Source organism: Antechinus flavipes, chromosome 4, assembly GCF_016432865.1.
Source record: "Antechinus flavipes isolate AdamAnt ecotype Samford, QLD, Australia chromosome 4, AdamAnt_v2, whole genome shotgun sequence".
Classification (NCBI taxonomy): Eukaryota; Metazoa; Chordata; class Mammalia; order Dasyuromorphia; family Dasyuridae; genus Antechinus; species Antechinus flavipes.
This window is the reverse complement of record NC_067401.1, coordinates 39,547,110-39,570,551: the sequence shown is the minus strand read 5'-3', so window position 1 is coordinate 39,570,551 and position 23,442 is coordinate 39,547,110. Positions and strand designations below refer to the sequence as shown.

Below are 23,442 nucleotides of genomic sequence, written 5' to 3'. Positions count from 1 at the left end.
GTTTTTGAAGTCCTGAAACAATCTTTTTATGTGTTAGGGAATCCAATGATTCCTGCAGATTTTGAAGTCCTGAAACAGTCATATCATTTCTCAGAAATTCCAATGATTCCTGAGGGTTTTCAAGTCCTACAACAGTCTTATCATGTCTCAGAGAATCCAATGATTCCTGAGGGTTTTCAAGTCCTACAACAATCTTATCTTGTCTCAGATAATCCAGTGATTCCTAAGGGTTTTCAAGTCCTACAACAATCTTATGTCTCAGACAATCCAATGATTCCTGAGAGTTTTCAAGTCCTACAACAATCTTACCACATCTCAGAGAATCCAATGATTCCTGAGGATTTTCAAGTCCAACAATTTTTTGATGTCCATGAGTCAAACGCCATAACTGCCAGGCTCATTCAGTGGTGGGCACAATCAGCAATGGAACCACCCAATGTTTCTTGGGTCTTCTTCTTCGTTTTAAGGGTATGCTCTGTCTCTCTCCAAAGGACAAGGCGAATATGGCTCGTTGGTACCCATCTGATTCCTTCTCCATCTGTAGAGATACAAGCAAACCCTCTCCCCCAAGCAGTTAACCTATCTGGTCCTGTCCATTTACCACTTTCTGGGTCTCTCCACAGCACATGGCAATTATCTAAAGATAGTGGAGCTGTGTTGCACTGGACACTGCCCTTACAGTGGGTTATAAAACTTGTCTGCTGGAGCCAGTGCATCTTTGTCAAAAATCAAGAAATTAATAGTATAAAGAGCCAAATTTAGAAGTTCTCTAGGGTTACATGTGATTCCCCTTTCTTTTGTTTTTGGAGGAGATTCTTAATGTCTCTGTTTCTCCTCTCTACTATTGCCTGTCCTTGAGGATTAAAGGATATGCCAGTGGTGTGTAAAATCTTACACTCTGCACAAAAGTGTGCAAAATGTTTAGAAATATATGCAGGTCCATTATCTGTTTTCATTGCTTGTGGCACACCCATAATTGCAAATGCTTGGATAAGGAATTCAGGGATCACTTGAGCTGTCTCTTTTGCTGCTGATATTGCAAAAGTGAATCCTGAAAAGGTTTCTACCACAACATGGATAAAAGACAACGACCAAAAGATTCATAATGGGTCACATCCATTTGCAAAATTTCATTGGATCTCGAACCACTAGGATTCTTTCCTGGAGGCAGTGTAGGAGCATGGAAAGGAAGGCAAGCTGTACAGGCTTTTACTATGCTCCTAGCTTCCTCTCTTGAATTTGTAAACGTAAAGCTCGAGCAGCCTGATGATATTTAAAATAAGATTCTTGGGCTTCTTGAAATAAAGGAGTATAGGCCAACATAGATAGAAGGCTATCTGCCTTTGAATTATCTCAAAAATAGGACCTGGAAGTTCAATATGAGAATGGACATGCAAGATATAAATCTTATCTGGATGCTTTCTCACTTGCTCTTGAAGTAATTTAAAGAGCTGATATATATTAGAGGCTACAAATTTTATTTGGGCTGTGGCAATTCTTTAAACCACACCTACTGGATAGGCCAAATCAGATATTATATTTATTTCTCCTGAATAATAAGTAAGAGCTAGAATGATTGCATACAATTCGTTCTGCTGAGTGGACTGAAAAGGAGTTCTGACTACTCTCTTTATAGTTAAGTCATGAGAGTATACAGCACAAATATTGTTTGGCTGCATCTGTAAAGATAGTTGGTTCTTTAAGAGGAACTTTAGAAACTTTTTCTTCAAGAATCCATCGCCAATTATGTAATAGTCTGCTTATCTTTAATGGAGACCCATGTGTAAAATTTGGAGCCATGGCTAATAAAATTTGCCATGCTGGGATGGTTTCACAGCACACAGATAATTGTACTGCTCGCTTAATGGTCTTTAATAAAATTCTAGCCACAAGCACTGGATAAGGAATAAGACTTTGTTCTGATTGTGCTGGGAGGTTCATCCACTTTATCACACTGTCTCCTTGATAAAGGACTGCTGTGGGTACCTCTTATGTAGCAAAAACTGATATTTCCAAGGGTTTTTGAGTGACTCTTTCACCCATATTGGATAAAGCCAGTTCAACTTCTCTCAAAGCCTCTTGAGCTTCTTTTGTAAGGTGGCATGGTTAGTTTAAAGCACTGTCTCCCCTTAATGTTGCAATTGATAGTTAAGCCTAACACTGGATGCATCCATTGGATATCTCCTATCAATTTCTGAAAGTCATTTAAGGTGTTTAGCTTCTCTGTTCTTAAAGAAAGTTTTTGTACTGTAAGCACCTTAGGGTATACTTCATATCCTAAATATTGAAAAGGCGCATGTCTTTGAATTTTTTCTGGAGCTATGTACAATTTGTAGTTCCTTAGTGTTTTGTAGACATGCTTCTAACATTTGTTCCTCAGGTGCACATCCCAATATATCATCCATGTAATGTAATAACATTACTTTTGGAAATGCTTTTCTTACTGGAGTAAGAGCAGCAGCAACATACATTTGACACATAGTAGGACTGTTTTTCATTCCCTCTGGCAAAACTGTCCATTCATATCTTTTATAAGGCTTAGCTAAGTTAATGCTGGGCACTGAAAAGGCAAATTTTTTCATATCCTCCTTATCTAGAGGGATAGAATAGAAACAGTCCTTAATGTCTATAACCCAAAGAGGCCATTCTCTAGGCAATTGAGTAGGAGATAGAAGTCCAGTCTGAAGAGTTCCCATAGTTTCTATCTCTTCATTTGCCTTTTTTAAATCAGTCAACATCCTCCATTTTCCATATTTCTTTCTTACAACAAATACTGGGGAATTACAAGGACTTAGACAAGGTTGTAAGTGTCCTTGGTCAAGTTGCTCCTGTACTATATCTAACAAGGCCTGAATTTTATCACTACCTAAGGGCCACTATTCTATCCACACTGGTGTATCAGTTTTTCATTGGATAAGAACAGGAGAAATTGTTGGCAGGCCTTCAACAGCAGCCCTGCCTAAAAAGCCAAAGTACTCATTTTTAACCCTAATTGTTGTAAAATGTCTCTTCCCCACAGATTGATGGGGATTTTTTCAACTATAAAAAGAGTAAAAACTCCTGTTTGGCCTTCAAAAGTCCATCTCAAATGGGTACCACTAACTTCAGCTGCTATTGATCCTCCTACACCAGACATGTACATGTCTGCCTTAATCTTTGGCCAGTGACTGGGCCAGTTGGCACCTCTAATGAGTGTACGATCTGCACCAATGTCTACCAATCCGTCTAATGGTATGCCATTTATATAGATAGTGAGCATAGGTCGGTCAGCTTTCACAGCTGCTGTCCAGTATATTCCTGAATTTTGAATCCAGTCAGAATCTGGGGGACTATTACCAGATTTCTTATTAGGAGTCTGTAGCAGTAAACTTGATGTTACTACTTCTCCTGAGTGATAAGTCACACATTGTCTACCTGTATTAGTGACTGGGATATTATCTACACATTTCCTAGTTTCCCACATCAGTGTATTGATGGACACTGTTTTGTAAGTGCTCTCAGGAGGTAAAATGATCAAGCCTACTGTGCCTGGAGGCAAGGGATCCATAGGCTGGAGAGGAACAGATTTCACCTCTCCAGGGGGTATCTCAGTTGTCCCAGCTGCATACAACTCTATTCTCCCCAATTGTAATCCCTTTCTCCCATCAGATGGCTTCCTGGCTGATTGGTCATGTCTGGGTACTGGACTTCTAGGCATTCTCTGGGTGTACCATTGGCTGCCATCATGCCCCAAGTATTTTTTGCCTGGGTTCCTGGAGCTGGGCCCCTCATCCGGTTTCCCTGAATTGGTCTACATTCTGAAGAACAATGGAAGCTCTGTTGCATTTTGGACATGGGGTCTTGTTCTCCCACCCTGTTTTCTCACTCTGTCTCTATGCCAACATTGAGCTTTCCAGATGCCCTACTTTACCACACTGAAAACATTGACGAGTATCCCTGGAAGTCCCTTGCCAGAAGGGACCCTGTCTTCCCATGTTTGGATCTTGAGAAACCTGGCTATAAAAGGCATTTGTGCCCACTGTGGCACAGCGTTTTATGATCTCCTCTAAAGGAGCACCCTTGCATAGTCCTAGTGGAATTCTTCTACAAACCTCATTAGCATTTTCTTTAGCAAGTTGCCTTATCAAAATGTCTGTTACTGCATTTTCACCATTAGTTCATACGACAGCTGTCTGCAAACGTCCCACAAAATCAGCAAAGTGTTCATTTGGCCCTTGTGCAATTTTTGTGAAGGCTTCACCCTTGTCTTTTTTATTGTGGAGAGAAGCCTATGCTTTGATAGCAGCAGCAGCAGTTTGCTAATATGCTGCTATGGAATTAATCTGTACTGAAATGTCTGCATAAGAACCTACACCTGTTAGGTGGTCACAGGTGATAAGAGGATTAACTCCATAGTGACTATTTTGTTGGGCTTGTAGCCTACAGAGCTCACTATATTCAGAAAGCCACAACAAGTTCTCTCCAGGTTCTAAGCATGTCCTTGCTATAGATTTCCAATCCCTAGGGGTTAAGACTTCTTCATAAACCAAATTCTGTAATAACATCTTAACATAAGTGGATGTAGCCCCATAAAAAGTGCAAGCTTCTTTCAGGTCTTTGAGGATTTCTATATCAAAAGGAGCATATCTTCTATTTTCTTGACCTGAAGAGTTAAACTGTTGAATCACAGGATACATTTGTAGTTTCAACTCAAATATAACCTTCCTTTCCTCTGTGGCTTTAAGTACTGCCTTTTGCAATCTAGTCATAGGAGGGGATGATTGCTGGGGGGGGGAGGTGCTGGTGGTATCACTGTTCCTCCCACTACTCCTCCTCCCTCCATCCTGGAAGGTGGAGTTGATGGGGGCGTGTCAGTTATCTGCTCCATAGGCAGGGTTGAAGCTGCCTGGTGAGAGGGAAAATCCCCATGCCCTTGAACCTCATTTAAATCCCCATGCCCTCTGGCGATATGGGCATTAAACTGTTCTTTGTTGTCCTCTTTTTCCTCACACTTCCTCATCTGGGTGTTCTGAAAAGTTTTCTTTTTTCTATAACTTAGCGGATTTTTTTTAAGGCCAGTTGTATTATGTTGTGTATATATATAGTGTTTCTTTGGAAATTGACTCAGAACCATTGTCATTATGATATTCACATAATTGATCTCCTACAAGTTTCCAATTATCTGCCCTTACATCTTCTTCATTGAAGATCCAAGGGGACGTATGTTGTGATGTATCTAGGAATCCATCAATCTGCTCCCAAGTCATAATTAAACCCTGTCTCTTTTTCAGTCTGAGTATGTTTCCTGCAGATCTCCTTTGGGGGTGGGGTTGGGAGAGAATCCTTTCCTAATATCTGCCCCATTTCAGCTAGAAAAGGTTACTAGTTTAGCCTTTACAAAGCAAGTTCCCTCTTTGTCTATTAAAATACTCACCCAGTTTTCTGGTCACCGGGAACATCGGTGAAAGTAGGGTCCTTGGTTCACACATTGGGCACCAATTGTGGGGACCGAGTTAACACCCTGGATACTTTAGAATCAGCCAGAGTTGGGATAAGCAAAAATCCTTGGTCTTTATTCTTGGTTGAAATGAGAGGAATGGACAGGGGAATCACTTCTTCCTCCCTCCCCAGGACTCACACTTCCTTGTCCTACTCTACCCTCTAATCCCACCTCCAAATCTCTTTATACACCAACAGATCAAGCCAGCACCAATTAGTGGGGCAGGCCATTTTCCAAGCATATACTAAAAGTATTGTCCAGGAAGTAATTAGCCTTAAGTGCTCGGCTGTCCAAGTGCTTCTGCTCAGTTTCAGCCCATTATAGTACTATATGAATACCACTGCCAAAAAAAATAGCCTAAGTATTCTACTTAAAGAAATTTTAAAAAGAAACTGCCTAGATCTCTTATAACCAGAGGACAAAGTAGAAATTAACATCCGTTCATCATCATTTGAAAAAAAAATCTAAAATGAAAATTCCCAGGAATATCATAGTCAAATCCTGAGTTCCAGATCAGTGAAAAAGAATTGCAAATAATCAGAAAGAAAAAATTCAAATACTAAAGAACCACAAAATCAGCTCAGTTTATTTAAATAATATCAGTTCTTTCTGGAGTTAGATACTATGCTTCATCATTAGTCCTTTGGGATTGCTCTGATCATTGTAATGCTGAGAATAGATAAAGCACAGTTCTTCAATGAACAATTACTGTCTACAGCATGACCTTGATTCTGCTTATTTCACTTTTCAGTTCATACAAGTCTTTTCTGAATCATCCTGCTTGTCATTTCTTATAGCACAATAATATTCCATTATAATCAAGTACCCCATCTTATTTAGCCCTTCTCCAGTTAATGGGTATCCCTTTGATGTCCAGTTCTTAGTCACCACAAAAAGAGCTATTATAAATATTTTTGTACATATTGATCCTTTCTCCCTTTTTTTGGATGTCTTTGGGATATAGAATTAGTAGTGGTATTACTAGATCAAAGGATATGCACAGTTTTATAGCTCTTTGGGCATATTTCCAAATTGCTCTCTAGAATGTTTGGATCAATTCACAGTTCTCCTAGCAGTCCACTAGTATACCAGTTTTCCCACATTTTCTCCAATGTTTCTGTAATCAATAGTGATCCAGAGCATTTTTTCATGTAACAATAAATGCCTTTGATTTCTTTCTGTGAAAATTGCCTGTTCATATCCTTTGACTGTTCATCAATTGGGAATGACTTGCATTTTTCCTTTTCTATTATATTAGCCAATCTGATATATGTGAGGTAGTACCTCAAAGTTGTTTAATTTGCATTTTTGTAATCAGTAATGATCCAGAGCATTTTTTCATGTAATAATACCTTATGAATTTGATCCAGTTCTCTATATATTTGAGAAATGAGGCCTTTTTCCAAGGTACTTGTGGCAAAATCCTTCTCTCCCCCGTTTTCTACTTTCCTTTTAATTTTGGTTGCATTGGTTTTGTTTGTACGCCTTTAACTTTTTATATAATCAAAATGAACTATTTTACTTTTTGTAATGCCTACTCTGTTTAATTTGTGCTAAATTCTTCCCTTATCTACAGAGCTGACAAATAAAATAAATGTGTAAATTATATATCCTTACACTAATATGTTTTTGGTGGTATTATAAAATGATCCAATCTGGAGAGCAATTTCTAATTGTGACCAAAAAGCTATCAAACTGTGTATACCCTTTGATTAGCAGTATCACTGCTGGGTCTGTATCCCAAAAAGATAATAAAAGAGGGGAAAAGGACCCATTTGTGCAAAAATGTTTTTAAGCAGCTCTTTTTGTACTTGGCAAGGAACTGAAAATTGAGCAGGTGTCCATCAATTGGGGAATGGGTGGATAAGTTGTGATATATGAATATAATGGGATATTATTATTCTATAAGAAATAATGAACAGTCTGATTTCAGAGAAACCTGGAAAGACTTAAATGAACTGATGCTGAGGAAAGTGAACAGAACTAGCAGAACACTATACATAGTTAACAGCAAGATTGTGTGATGACAAGACATGATAAGCATAAGTCTTCTCAACAGTGCCAGTGGTCCAAGACAGTTTTAATAGATTTGGGATGAAAATGCCATCTACATCCAGAAAGAGAATTATGGAGACAGAATGTGGATTGAAACATAGTATTTTTGTTGAGGTGTGAGAATTGAGGGTAAGAGATCCCCTAATGGCAATGGGATCCCCTTGGCCTGTGACAGGCTTTTTGGTAAACTCCAATAAATACAGACACTTGTAGCAAAAAATGGATTTATTTATGCTAAGAAAACAATACGCTAAGAAGATAGCTTTCTTAGTGGGCAAAAGCAGGAATTTAGCAAAGATGGGTTTACACTGAGAAGAAAATATCTTCATCAGTGGGCTAAGTCCAGAAGGGCATTTAGCAAAGGTGGGTTGACAAACCCTTGGTTATATTGGTTAGTCTTGGCCTGCAGTTGGGGAGCAGTTTGAGCCACTCAATAGAGGATGTTGACTATGTTCCGGGCTAAGATTTCCAATTGAATGAGATTACTTATTTTGGGAGTTGTCTGGGAAAGGTGTGCTCCTCCCAAAGGCCAGGAGGATTTGAGAATCGGGAGTATCCTTCCCCCAAAGGGGACACAATTTACATGAGGGCTCCCCCCTCCAAAGATTGAAGGGGACACAATTTACATCATTTTCATCTCTTTTTTGTTTGTGTGTTTGCTTTTTCTTTCTTATGGTTTTTTTCCCATTTGGTTTGATTTTTCTTGTATAACATGAAAAATATAAGTTGGAAAATGCTCTAGAGTAGACTATCTAGACTTTCTCCTTACCTCTATCAATCCTTGCTTCCTTTGAAAGCTCACTCATTTAGAATTTTCATCTAATCACATAGATGTTCCCTTAAATTCTCTAACCTCCCAATCCCTTAATCTCTTTAATAACATATACCTTCATTGCATTTCAGGCATATACTTAGGGAGGATCACACACTAGAGTTCATCATTACCTATGTTTTCCACTTACTTGTTTAGAAACCGATACTCCTCCATCAGACATTGAAGAAAAAAATTATTTAGACTGTATTCTACATTTTAGTCACAATTCTGACAATTTTATTTAACAATAATCTGATGTCCATGCCATTTCTAGTTTAGGGAGGAGATGTCCAAACCAGCCTAGCACCTCTTCCTTCAAGCCTTCATGCCTTCAGACCTCAGAACAATTAGAGATATTATAGGAATTTTGAAAATATATACACATAATATCCAAAATTAGATATTATATCCCCCAAAATGGGTTATTTCAGAATAGTTAAATTAACAATGTTATTCATTATTCTGTTCTTTCCTTGATCTTTAAGAATTTAAAAGGACTCCTTCCTTGTGAACAGTATCAAAATTCTCTTCTGACTATTGAAAATAATAGTAGCTAGCATTTATATAGTATTTTTTAAGGTTTGAAAAACTCTTAACAAATATTATTTCACTTTATTCTCATAGTAATCCTGAGAAGTAGGTGGTATTGTTATCCTATTTTGTGGATGAGGAAACTGGAATATATGGCAGTTAAGTAACTTGCCTTGTCTAACAGGAATTATCTGAGACCAGATTTAAACTCTGACAGATATTACCCTTTTTAGCTATGTAGATTAGGGTGCATCTTCTTACTGATCATCTTTAAAAACCCAGGAGATAAATAATAGTCACATCACATAAGGCTTTTAAGGTTTGCAAAGCATTTTTACTCATATTATCTCATTTCATCTTCATAATGGCCTCTATATTATTATTCCTCTTTTTACAGATTGTGAAACCAGGCTTACAAATAGGTTAAGTGACTTTCCTAAAGTGAGCCAACATTAGGTACTTGAGATAGCATTTGAATCCAGGTCTTCCCGACTCTAAACCCAGCCCTCTATCAAGTATAACCTATGCTTATTAGAATCAAAGGATAGATTTGACTGAGAAAGTATACCCTCAAGTAGTTTTGGTGGGAAGAAAAGAGTGTGACTTGTTAGGGAGGAGTGGGAAGAACTATCCATTCAGAGAATAAGATTTGTTTAAAAAAATTAATTTTAGGAAGTAATGATTTTGATACATGTACTGAGAATAAGCTGTTACCAAAGAGGGAATAATATTTGTTTTTGTTGCTGTTGCTGTTGTTGTTGCTTGTCCTTCATTCTTGAAAAGGACCATGACTTCAGGGAGGTGACATGCTAGTGAATTGTATTGAAGTGATTTGATTTGATTTTTTTTTTGGGGGGGGGGGCGCAGTGTGACAAATATGGAAATACATTTAGAAGAATTGCACATTTAACTTATATTGGATTGCTTGCTGTCTTGGGAAAGAGGGAAGTGAAGAAGGAAGAAAAATTTTGAACACAAATCAAAATTTTTTTTTAAGTCTTTTATCTTTGACGTATTACCTATCTTTTTAAATAGGAGAGCAAGCCTTGGAATGGGCTTTTAGACCAAAACTAAATTGAACTTAAAAAAAAATTTTTTAAATTTGTTTCCACACTGAATATAACTTCTTTTTTTTTTTTTTAATTTTTTTATTTAATAATTACATTATATTGACACTCGTTTCTGTTCCGATTTTTTCCCCCTCCCTCCCTCCACCCCCTCCCCTAGATGGCAAGCAGTCCTTTATATGTTGGATATGTTGCAGTATATCCTAGATACAATATATGTTTGCAGAACCGAACAGTTCTCTTGTTGCGTAGGGAGAATTGGATTCAGAAGGTATAAATAATCCGGGAAGAAAAACAAAAATGCAGATAGTTTACATTCGTTTCCCAGTGTTCTTTCTTTGGGTGTAGCTGCTTTTGTCCGTCATTTATCAATTGAAACTCAGGTCTCTTTGTCAAAGAAATCCACTTCCATCAAAATATGTCCTCATACAATATCGTTGTCGAAGTGTATAATGATCTCCTGGTTCTGCTCATTTCACTTAGCATCAGTTCATGTAAGTCTCGCCAGTCCTCTGGTCATTTCTTACAGAACAATAATTGAATATAACTTCTGATCTTTCTACTTCTCCCAAAACTTCATCCCTCTTAAACTATTTTTCACCTCCATGGAAATTTCCAATGCTTTACTGCTCGCTACTTTTTCAGATTATCCTCAGACCTCACTTTCTTCCCTTTCTTAATTTCAAATCTACTACTAAGTTATTTCCATTCTACACTGTCTTCTGTTCTCAAATCACTTGCCTTCTTGTCCTGTCACTATTTATATCTTGTCAAACCTCAGCCCTGGATTACTCCTACCATCTGCCTCTACTTCTATTCACCAGCTGATAAATGCAGTTGGAGAAAATCTTACAACTTTGTTCACAGGATACATTACAAATTCATGGTAACCTGATCCTGTCCTTTTGATTTTCTCCAGCAGATTGTTTCCTCATTCATCTTCCCTCAAATATTTGGTCTCTCAGTACCTTGGTTCTTTCCCTGCTGCTTTTGAACTTACCCAGATTTCCCCCATTTTTAAAAAATCTTGAGAATTCTCTTCCTTTTCTTAGTCAAACTCTTTGAAAAAGTTGTCTGCTTCCTTGCCTCTGCTTCCTCTCCTTTCACTTCTCACACCTTTGTGATATAAATACCAACCTCATTACTCAGCTAAAGCTTCTTTTCCTAAAGTTACTATCTTTTAATTTAAAATTTGGTGGTTTTTTTCCCTCAGTCCTCATCTGCTCCTCTGTAGCCTTTGACACTGTTGGTCGTCATCTCTATTTGATAATCTTTCTTCTCAAAGTTTTTATATTAGCACAATGAAGAGACAGTGATCTCTCCTGGGTCTCCTACTTCTCTCTTCATTCCTTCTCAGTCTTCTTGGCTCACTCATTATCCATATTCTTTCTGAGGTTCTACTCAAAGCTCGCTGTTTTTTATTCTGTACATCAGTTCTGATGAGTTTCATGTTCATCTTGCTGCTAGACATCCCCACATTTCTATAGCCAATCTCAGGTTGTCTCTTGAACATCAGTCCCACTGATTGGATATTTCAAACCGAGTGGCCCAAACATATCAAACTCGTTGTGTCCAAAAGTGAACTCATTATCATTCTTATTTCATTCCCTTCCTAAATTCCCCATTTTTTGTGTAAGGTACTACAAGCTTTGCAATCTCCCAGGTTTTAAATTTTTTCATTATTCTCAATGACACTCTCTCTTCCTCACCTCATATATCTAGTCACTCGCTGATATTGCTGTTTCTCAATGCACATCTCTGGCATCTTCAAAATTTCTTTACTTGAATAGCTGCTACCTTAGTTCAGGCCTTCATCACTTTTCACATAGATTATTTTAATATGCTCCTTGTTGGTCTCACTATTCCTTCATTCCTGTTTCTAGTCTGTCCTCCACCAGAGTAATTTTCCTTAAGGGAAAATCTGACCACTTGACTCCTATATTTATTCATTTCCTATGAGTCCCTACTGCCTCTAGGACAGTACATTAACTCCTCTTTTTAGCTTTTAAGACCTTTTACAAACTGGCTCTAATCTATCTTTAAAGTTTTAATAGACATTACTCTGTCCTCCACTCTGCAGTTCAGTCAGACAAGATATTCGCTCCACTTTCTACCTCTACCTTTGTTCTGACACTCTCATATGCCTGAAATGCACTCTGTCTTTACCTCTACTTCATATATTTCTATGCAAATCAAGCAACACATTCTTTTTTTTCATTTCTATATACAGTGTGGCACAGGAGGATTGCATATGAAACTTCAAATTTCCATTATGCAGAGCTTGCTTGTTTTTTGTTTTTTATATACATTTAACATGAAACTTTGCTTGTGATTCCTTCTGTTTTCAACTTTTATTCTCCATATCTTTTACTCTCCATATCTAAAAATATATGTCCTGTTATATGCTGAATCCTTCATCTCTCTGGTGGTGGGGTACATATTTCATCAGTTTTTACATTTTTGCTTTTTACAATACTGTTGTAAATTTTTTTTTTGTAAATTTTTTTTGTTTTGTTCATTAAATTTAAATGTTTTGTAATTTATGCTGGTTCTGCTCACTTTACTCTGTATCAGTTCATAACTGATAACAAGAATTCTTGGTTTTCTCCAAAATGATTCCTTTTTTCATTTCTAACACTACTATAATTCATATTGTGTTCACATATCACATTTTATTCAGTCATTCCCTAACCAGTAACCACTCCCTTAGTTTCCAGTTCTTTTCACCTTTACACAAGAAGTCTTTCCTGATCTTTCCCCAGTGCTCTCCTTTCCCCAAAAAAATACACAATAAAGTATATTGAATTACTTTATATTTGTATATATCTACTTTACATCTATGCCATACATATTTATATATGAACTTGTATTACTTGTGAGTAGAGATTTTCTTTTGCTTGTATCCCTGGCACCTGGAAAAATCCCTTGTACATAATGGGTCCTTAGTGTTTATTGTTTGAACAATTGAGAAGGAATCGTCAGAGGGGATCCTACTAAGGATAAGGATTTCAAGTGCTACTCCCAGAGATGATTAATTCATAAAGAACAAGTTTGGAAAGAAAGATGAGCCAGTGGGTTGATGTCATTCCCTAGGCTGAAATGGGTCTGTATCTGGGAAAAGGTATCTACATCTATCTCAAAGGGGCTTAGAAAAAGGAAACACTTCCTATGAAGGAGATCCAGTGGTCTAGTAGATAAAAAGAGGACCTGGAAAGTGGGAAGTCTCTGAAAACCAGTAAGGAATGGGTTGTTTCTCCTTGCCAAAAGTTGCTGAGGTCAAATGAAAGAGGATTGAAAAAGGCCTTTGAACTGAATAATCAGTTACCAACTTTTTTTTTTTAAACACATGATTTCACTGTTACAAATTATTCCTAGTAAGGAAACCTACTTTACCTATGCATATCCACCCTTGTTGGAATACGTTGGAGCCACCTGACAGTGGCTGCTAGAGATCCAATCCAGAATGGATCTCTTCTTGTGAGAGGATGATACAAGGAGACTGAGAGGCAGTTGTGTTCTCTGATCTCTCTGACTGAGAAACTGTTGTGTTGTCTGATCTCTCTCCTCTTCCCTCTGCCTCCAATTTATCTCATTCCCAGTCTGCAACACCTGTGTCAGCAAAGGCTGCCCTGCAACTCCTTCAGATGTTATGATCCACAGCTGTGGAGGCTCTCAGAGAATTGACCTGTCCCTTAACACACCCTGTTCTTGAATTTATATTCTTAGAGATTTGGTGAGGCCCCTGAGAGGTTAATTAATTTGCCAGAATAACAACATTGATCAGGTCACTTTTAAGAAAATGATTTCTGTAGAGTAGGGAGCATCTAAGCCAGAATATAGAGGGTTAGGGAGAGAATGAGTCTTTGAAAAAGTGATGGTATTGGATTTAGAATACTTTGTCTAAAAAGTATTTCTTTTTCTGAGAAGAGAAGGTGTAGGGGAGAGGGACTGGAGGTGGATTGTGTAGAAGGGTCAAGGGAAGGATTTTCCCTCCTAATAATTGAAATGAGATGGAGCCAGTAAAGGAGAAGAGATGGAAAATATAGGAAAGAGATCATGTGCTACTTGGGTTTGGAGGAAAAAGAGAAGTTTTAAGAAGAGTAAGGTTTAGCAAAAGATGCCTATGTGTAGAGAGGGAAGGAGAAGAAAATGGGTAAAGATCCTGAACATTGTCCTCAATCAACATAAGAGGATTCAATATAAAAGCATGAATTTCCATTTTGTACTGTTTACTTTTTAAAAAAAGTATATAATGCTGCATATAATTTTCAAAGCTACCCTGTTTTTTGTGCTTCCTTTAAATTTTGTTCTCTGTAATGTTTACTTTTTTTTTCTTCCCTCTCTCCTCACCCCATTCTAATGAAGGCTACCAATAGATGTACTATACATACTTCTATTTTTATTCTATTAGCTATATCTCTGGATGTTGAAACCGTCTTCCTTCTTAAGTCATTGAGATTGTATTTGGAATTAGTTGATCTTTTAATATTTGGTGGAATTCACTGGTAAATCCTTCTGATCCTGATGTTTTTTTCTTAGGAAGCTTATTTATGGCCTTTTCAATTTCTTTTTCTAAAACAGGTTTTTTAAAAATATTCTATTTCATATTTTTGTAAATTATTTCACTTAAATTATTAAATTTGTTGACAATATATTTTATGAAAGGACTACTTATAGTTACTTTGATTTTATCTTTATTAATGATTTAATTAATATTCACTCATTGCATTTTTTAAATACTAGTGATTTGTTTTACTTCACTTTTTAAATCATATTAACCAATGGTTTATCTATTTTAATGTTTGTTTCTTCATAAAACTAGTTTTTAGTTTTATTTATTAATTCAGTGGTTATCTTCACACTCAGCACTTTAATTTTTAAGATTTCCAATTTGGTGTTTAATTGGAGATTTTTAATTTGTTCTTTTTAAAATTGCATTCCCAATTCATTGGCCTGATCCTTCTCTGTTTTAGTGATAGACAAATTTAGAGATATAAATTTTTCTTTGATTATTGCTTTTGTTATAGCCTAGGTTTTAATATATTGTCTAATGCCCCTTTCTTCTATCTTCCTAACCGCCTCCTTACTCTTTTCAGGAGTCCCGACCTCTGCATATTGTATTGGGAAATGAAGCCTGTGATTTGGATTCTATGGTGTCTGCTCTTGCCTTGGCCTACTACCTGGAAAGTGTGAGTTCCTGAGGCATGGCTGCTTGTAGCACTTCAGAGTAGAAGTCTCCCTAATTTTGCTTTTCACTTATGCTGGGCACTTCTTATTCCATTTTTTCCAGGCTTCTACATACTAATAATTATCTTTTCCCTCTAGCACTTAGACTTCAAAGTCATTTATCATATCATTGATTTTCACGTCTTCACTATATAAAAGAATGGTACTTTCAAATATGTAGATATGGAGTAACAAGCAGAAAAAATATCTGTGACTTAAAATTCACAATAGGACTAATATGATATATAGTAACAAAATAAGGTTCTCAACCTGAGGTTATGTCAGCCTGCTTTGGCTCTTTTTCATTCTGTGTGTGTGTGTGTGTGTGTGTGTGTGATGTCCTTGTAACCAAGAAACACTCCATCTTTCCATTCGTCCATCTACTTTTAATACACCAAATTTCTTTTCATCTTCCTATCCAGACATCTGAGTCCAAGGCAGCCTTTGTGCCAGTTTTAAATATCCCACGCTCTGAGCTAGCCTTGAGAGGTGATAGTGTCTTTATGCTTTCGGAATTTAACATCCCAGAATCTTCCTTGATTTTCCGAGATGAAATTGATCTTCATGCTTTGCACCAGACTGGAAAACTTACCCTTTCTCTTGTTGACCACCATGTCCTCCCAAGGTAAGTGTAACAATTATTGTCAGTATTTATCAAGTTGCCCCTAAGCACAAACTTTTAACTGGTAAGTAGATTTTGGAGGGAGGCATCCCAGAAAGTGTTCTAAAAGGCAGAGGAAAGACATTTTGAAAATAAATACTTGCTACAGATGGTATGTAAGATATTTACACTACTTATGTATAATTGAGAGTTGACAATAGTTACCAAAAGAATTATACAAGTGAACTGAGGAGATGATGAATTGATGATTTGGAGAAGGGCTAAGAATCCTTGAAGATTAGCTTAAAAATCCTTTAAGGGAGACTGCTGGAATTTTTTCCCATAATCCCTATCTTTTCTCTCCCCCACCCTCACAGCAGTGACGCAGCTCTAGAGAATGCTGTAACAGAGGTGTTGGACCACCGGCCTCTGGAGCATCAGTACTCCCCTCCATGCAATGTAACAGCAGAGCTGGTGGGGTCCTGTGCCACTCTGGTAGCTGAGAGAATCCTTCAGGGGAAGCCAGAAATCTTGGACTGGCAAACTGCAGCACTTCTGCATGGTAAGGGCATTTTGGAAAGTATGGCGAAGTGTGGGAGAAGCTTTAGGTCATCTTAGTACAGAATAAAGGACCTTTTTCCTCTTTGCTTATTGGGGTTTCTATATTAGAGTTCAAAATTTGTCTTCAGGCTTATAGAGTAATTTTCTTTTCAGACATTTTCAGGGAAGGGAACAGCAGTAGCTACCTGCATCTTTGCAAGCTGTTAAGTATTAAACTTAACTTGGTGTTGTCTATTTTGCTTTGGGGGAAATCTCATCTATCTTTGCCTGTGATAAAAGCTTTCCAAGTCTGCAACAGTCCTGCTTCTCTTTATTTCCACTTCTATTGCAAAATCTTTTTTTCCTTTCTGAGTTTCTGGGATTTCAGAAAATCTTAAGTTTATAAGTGAAGGAGAAAAAAAAATCAACACAGTACTTGCCAGCTCTTTTTTTCTAGTGGTTTTACTCCACTCTTTCCAATGCTATATGTTCAGTTTGTTGAAGAAAATGTTTAGGGTAGTGTGTGAAGGCAGAATTTCAGCTATCAATTTTCCTCTTTCTTACAGGGACCATAATCTTGGATTGTGTTAACATGGCCCCTGAAGCTGGCAAGGTTACTCCAAAAGATTCCAAGTATGTGGCACAGCTAGAAGCCCAATTTCCAGACCTACCTAATAGGAGCAACATCTTTGAGTCCCTGCAGAAAGCAAAGTTTGATGTATCAGGTATGAAACATTAAGCCGACTTCCCTTCTTAGGTTTTGTAAGTGGGTAGCCAGTGGCAAACTCTTCCTCTGTTCTGTTGTCATGCTTTGGGACAGTTGCGAAATCTTAGAGATAATGTAGGCTATAAATATAGGGTAAATACAAGCCAGAAAGGAACCAGGTTTTGAATGAGACTGATATTTAATTAGTCAATAAGGAATATTTGTCTAGCAGCTAGGTGTCTTCTTGATACCTGTGGTATATGTGTTGGGTGAGTTTGTATTAAGAAATAAGTTCCCCTCACCCAGGAGTTCTCTGTCTAATCAGGAAAACAGAACATTTTAAAGTAAGTAAATTATGTATTAACTTGAGTTTATAGGTGAGATAGAATACTAAGGGATGGATTGGGTAGGGAATAGAAGTGGGTTTGAGTACTTGCTTTTAATCCAAGAGAAGAATAAAGTTAATGCCTAGCCATTTATAGTAATATACCCATTTTTCAAACTTTTTTTTTTTAACTTTGAGATTATTTGTTAGATTCTGCTCAAAATTGCTCAGAAACAATCTCTGTTTTTCTTTTTACAGTGTTAACATTAGAGGTAGCCAAATTTATTATATGTCATTTTGGGGGTGGTTTTTTTCCTTTATCTTGCACATTCACTCCCATTGTACTGTTCCTTTATACCCTCTCAATAGTCCTAGCCCTTTATCTGACTGAAGTTTCTTGGTCTTAGAGCCCTCTACTCTTCCTTTAGCTTCTTCATTCCATACCTTCACTTTTTGCCTGTCCACTTTCCAGGGCTGACTACAGAGCAGATGCTGAGAAAGGATTTGAAGACAATCTCTGGGGATGGTACCATGCTGGCCATTAGTGCAATATACATGGATTTGGAGGTAAAATCCAGGTATAAGGGAGTTTACTCAGAATAGGTATGGAGGAGACAAACCAATGCTTCATGTATCCTTCCCCGGAAACCTCAAATTACACTTGATGTATTTGATGATAAGTGTTAGAGAATCATATAGTATTAACTCTAAAGGGGACCTTAGAAATCATTTAATCTATCCACCTCATTTTACACACGACAGAGCTCTGAGTTTTTCATTAGTTTGTGGCTCTAGGTCAGTCAGCAATCCTGTTTATTGGAGGACTGCTTATGCCATTTCATGAATATACAACCTTGGATATATGTCACAGTATTTACAATCATTATTTTTCCCTCCTTTTGTCCTTTGGATGGTCTGAAATTTTGATTCTTCATTGAGTATGGTGTTCTAAGATTAGCAATTACACAATTACAATGGAAGAAATTTCAGTTAAAAAATGGTGAGGTTTTGTTCCAAGGAGCCGTTTCTCCAGTGCAATCTAGCTGCTTTGGAGGGTAGAGGAGAGGAAATAAAAGGAAAGGTAAGCAGCTTTTCCTTCCTACTATCTTCTGCTTGATCTCCAGCCTCAGTGGAGTGGGAAGAGGAAAAGCCTTCTACTTCATGCTTTCTCCTTACTGCTTTCCAGCTTGTATGGGAGAATTAGAAACTCTATTCCAACATATCTATCTCTCAATGCTGAAATATCAGGAGCAAGTGTCATTCCATCAAGTCTCCAACCTAGTTCCCTGCCTTAGGGTAGTAGAATGTCATGACCCCTTCTCTAAGTTCTTGCTTCTTCACTTAAATTGCCTAAGATTCTAAAAAGGAAGGGGAAAGAAAGGGAACACACATTTATTAATGTCTTACCAAGCATCAGACACTGTGCCAAGCATTTTATCACTATTATCTCTTTTGATCCTCAGAAGAGCACTGGGAGGTAAGAGCTATTATCTTCACTTTACAGAAAAGGAAACTGAGACAAACAGAATTTAAGTGGCTTGCCCAGGATCATGTAGCTAATAATGTGTGGTGGGCAGTATTTGAATATAGATCTTTCTGACTCCAGACCTAGCACTCTAATTGCTGTTCTACCTAGCTGGCTTTACCCTTACATTATAATAATAGTAACTTTAAAATTCTGAGTTCAGTCTTTCTAAAATTCAGTCTTCCACCTGGTCATATTTTACATGTCCTGGTGATTCTGTACCTTTGTAGGTTGTCATCCAAATCTCATTCCCTCTTCCACACTACCCAATCCCTTATTCCCATTCCCTTTAACCTAACCCCGTCCCTACCCCCACCATGTTGCACTGTAAATCTACTCAACCCTTCCCTTGTGACCTCTGGAATACCTACCCATAGTCATTTAACTTGTGCTTATCTTAAATATTCCTTTTCCACTTCTTCCCCCACATGATACAGCCTCTCTGGCCACCTTTTACAGCACTGGCTGCAATTTTATTCATTGTTTCAACTTACTAGTCAAGGCGGGGGAATTGGAATACTCCTTCCCCTTTGTCACTTTCAGGTTTCTTTCCACCATCATCAGTCATTAACCTAATCCTCCTTGGAGATTAGCCAATCAAACTCTTGATAATTGTTGTCTACCTACCTCCAGGTCCCTCCCTTTCTCTTAGGCTAGGGAACTTCAACATACATAAGTGCTCAGTTCTCTCAAACACCACCCTATCCTCCTAGCTCCTTAACTAATTTCTCACAATGGTTACTCCACTTTACTTTATCCACACACAAAGATAGTCATATCTTTGATTCTGCTGTCATTCACAAAGACGTCAACTCTGAAATTTTCTTACCTGATTACAATCTATTTTCTCTGCTTTCCATCACCAAATTCTTTTCTTATCCTCACTGAGACCTTTCTTGTTCTCTAATTTTCTCCTAGACCATTTCCCTGCACTAGCCACACTCTCTTCCTTTCACCTCCTTGACCCTTTAGTGAACCAGTTCAACTCTACCCTTTCTTCTTCTCTTTAATCTTTTGTCCCCTTATCAAAGTGCCAGTTGAGCTTTGGCAAACCTTTAAGATTACTTCTTCCATCTCCTGCCTTGGAGCTCACACATGTGCTGCTGAATGAAGATGAGAAAATCATTCAATTGTTTTGTTTGGATCCACTTTAAATTTGTTATAGAAACTCAGTTCTGCTCTCACTGCTGCTTGGCAATCCTTCCACATTTTCCTGATGTGAAAACTCACTGTTCCATCTCCACAATGGCTCTTCCATAACTTTTCATTCCACTTCAAACCTCCTATTAATTCTCCCTCTACCATCTTTTCAGCTGAGAACCTTTCTTCATTTTTTACTGAAAAAATGCAGGCCAGTCACTGAGAGCTGCCTCTTCTCTTCTCATCTCGTCTCATTCAGTGATTTCTGCCAAGAACAAGTAGGTAGTGCTATGGATAAAGCACTCAGAAAGACTTCAAACACTTCCTGGGTAACTCTGGGCAAATCATTTAATCCATATTTGCTTCAGTTTTCTCATCTGTGCAGGGGAGATGATACTAGCACCTGCCTCTTAGGGTTTTGGGAGGATCAAATGAGATATTTGGAAAGTACTTAACACAGTTGTTCAGTGTCTGACCCTTTTCGATCCCACTTAAGAGTTTTCTTTTTTTTTTCTCTTTTTCTTTCTTTTTTTTTTTTTTTTCTTATGAGGCAATCAGGATTAAGTGACTTGCCCAGAGTCACATAGCCAGTAAATGTCAATTATCTGAGTCTGGATTTGAACTTAAGTTCTCTTGACTCTAGGACCAAAGCTCTGTCCACTATGTCATTATGCTTAGATTTTCTTAGTAAAGGTATTAGAGTGGTTTGCCATTTCCTCCAGTTCATTGGTTAAAAATAAAAATTTTAAAAATTTAAGTAACTTACCAGGGCCAGATAGCTAGTACGTTTGAGACTACATTTGAAATCAGGAAGTCTTCCTGATTCCAGACCCAACACTATCTGCTATAATACTGCCATATTACCTTCTTAACACAGTACCTGGCATGTGGTAAGTTTTATATATATATACATTAGCTTTTGCTACTACTGCTACTACAACATCAAGAGATGGCCCTTCTCCTAGTCAAGAAGACCTCCTCTGTATGTCCAAGTGATCCCATTCCATCCCCTCTCCTCTAGCAGATTCCTTCTTCTGTCATTCCCTACTCCCTCACCCATCTTTAGCTTTTTCTTGTTTACTCCCTGGCTTCCCTAATGCCTAGAAACATACCCACATCTCTTTACCCTTAAATAATGCTCATTTAATCCTCCCATTCCCTCTGATGCCACAAAGCTCTCTTGCCCTTTGAGCCAAATTCCTTGAGAAAGCTATCTGCAATAGATGCTTCCATTTATCAAACTGTGCATACCCTTTGATCCAGCAGAGTTACTACTGGGCTTATATCCCAAAGAGATCTTAAAGGAGGGAAAGGAGCCCGCATATGCAAGAATGTTTGTGGTGGCCCTCTTTGTAGTGGCCAGAAACTGGAAACTGAGTGGATGCCCATCAATTGGAGAATGGCTGAATAAATTGTGATATATGGATGTTATGGAACATTATTGTTCTGTAAGAAATGACCAGCAGGATGATTTCAGAAAGGCCTGGAGAGACTTACATGAACTGATGCTGAGTGAAATGAGCAGGACTAGGAGATCATTATATACTTCAACAACACTATTATATGATGATCAATTCTGATGGATTGGCTCTCTTCAGCAATGAGATGAACCAAATCATTTCCATTTGTTCAATAATGAATAGAACCAGCTATACCCAGCAAAAGAACTCTGGGAAATGAGTGTGAACCACTACATAACATTTCCAATCCCTCTATTTTTGTCCACTTGCGTTTTTTATTGCCTTCACGTGTTATGTGTACATTATTTCAAAATCTGATTCTTCTTGTGCAGCAAAATAACTGTATGGATATGTATACATATATTGTGTTTAACATATACTTTAACATATTTAACATGTATTGGTCTACCTGCAAGCTGGGGGAGGGTGGGAGGGAGGAGGGGAAAAATTGAAATAAAAGGTTTTGCACTTGTCAAAAAAAAAAAAATAGGTGCTTCCATTTCCTAGGCTCTCAGTCTTTTCTTAACTTTGTCAGTAGGGCTTCCCACATTGGTTCAACAGTTCTGGTATTAAGTGACATCTGTTTGGGCTAGAAACCTCAAGAGGCTTCCCCTCCCAGATTTTATTTATTTGTGTTTTTTTTTTGACTAGGTAAAAGAGGCCATTCTGTGCCTCATTTAGCCTTAATCACTGAATGGGTATTGCCCAAACTGAAACCTGTTAAAGAGCTTAGCTTAAAAAGATCAAGGTCTCCAACTTCATCTGGGACCATCTCTAATTGTTCTAATCTATATTTTGCTACTAGACCCAGATGGCTTTGGAAGAGAAAGTAAAGCAGGTGACCTTGCCAACCTTCCTCACTTAAATCCAATTCACTTGCATGTCATGGCATCTCCTTCCTGATGTCATGGTCCTCTTTGAGAACAAAGGACAAACATAGGGCTTCCGAACTCATATCAGTCAACTGGAACTATTCTTTTCAAAGTTACCAGTGATTTCAGCTGCCAAATCCAATAACCTTTTCTTAGTCCTCATTTTCTGCAGTCTTTGATGTTATTGATCATTCTCTCCTCCTTAATATTCTCTTTTCTGTGAGTCTTAAGGATGTCCTAATTTCCCTTACTGTTCCTTCTCTGTCTCCTTTGCCAAATCTTCATTTGTGATGTTTTCTAGCTATGGTTGTTCCATAGGGCTCTGTCCTGAGCCCTCTTTTCTCCTCCTATACTAATTCACTTGGTGATCTCATCAACTCCCATGGATTCATTTTAAATTTTTCTATCATTTTAATCTCTAAGCTAATGAGTCTCACAATCTATTGGCCTCTTCATTTCCCCTCTGCAACTTTAATATATTCCTCAACATCTGATGCCTGGATTATTACAATAACCTGTTGGTGGCTCTTCCTGCCTCAGGTTTCTTCCCCTTCCAATCTATCCTTTCAGCCAGTAAAGTGATTTTCCTGAAGCATGGGGTCTGACTATGGTAAATATTCCCAAATCCCCCCATTCTACTCAACAACTTCCAGTGATTCCGTGTTGCTTCCAGGATCAAAAGAAAAATGCTCAGTTTCATATTCTAAACCCTTCGTAACAAAGCATTCTCCTACTTTTCCAATCTTCTCATACCTTATTCCCTGTCAAGTACACTTCAGTCCAGTAATACTGGTCTTCTGGTTATTCCATAAACAAGACACTCTATCCCTTAGCTCTAGGTATTTTCTCTATCCTCCATGTCCAGAATGTTCTCCCTTTTCAGTCTTCTTGGCTTCCTTTAAATGTCATCTAAAATCCATCTTAATTCTACTGTTTTCTTTCTCTTAATTATTTTCTGTTCATTCTACACATTTGTTCGCTTGTTGTGAGCTTCTTGAGGGCAGGGACTATGTTTGATCTTTTTTTGTATCCTTACTACTTAGCACTGTGCCTGGCACATAGTAGGCATTTAATAAATAGTTATTCTTTGATTGATTGCCT

The 23,442-nt window shown here is 37.8% G+C and overlaps 1 protein-coding gene across 1 annotated transcript in view; it reads left to right on the top strand.

Moving 5' to 3' along the window:
- The window catches only part of PRUNE1 (prune exopolyphosphatase 1), a 54,811-nt gene that overhangs the window by 20,942 nt on the left and 10,427 nt on the right, over positions 1–23,442 (top strand). The window contains exons 2-6 of the mRNA XM_051992711.1: positions 15,043–15,135; positions 15,595–15,797; positions 16,151–16,335; positions 16,880–17,038; positions 17,817–17,911. Coding sequence (XP_051848671.1) covers positions 15,043–15,135; positions 15,595–15,797; positions 16,151–16,335; positions 16,880–17,038; positions 17,817–17,911 — 735 coding nt within the window. The remainder of the gene's footprint in view (positions 1–15,042; positions 15,136–15,594; positions 15,798–16,150; positions 16,336–16,879; positions 17,039–17,816; positions 17,912–23,442) is intronic.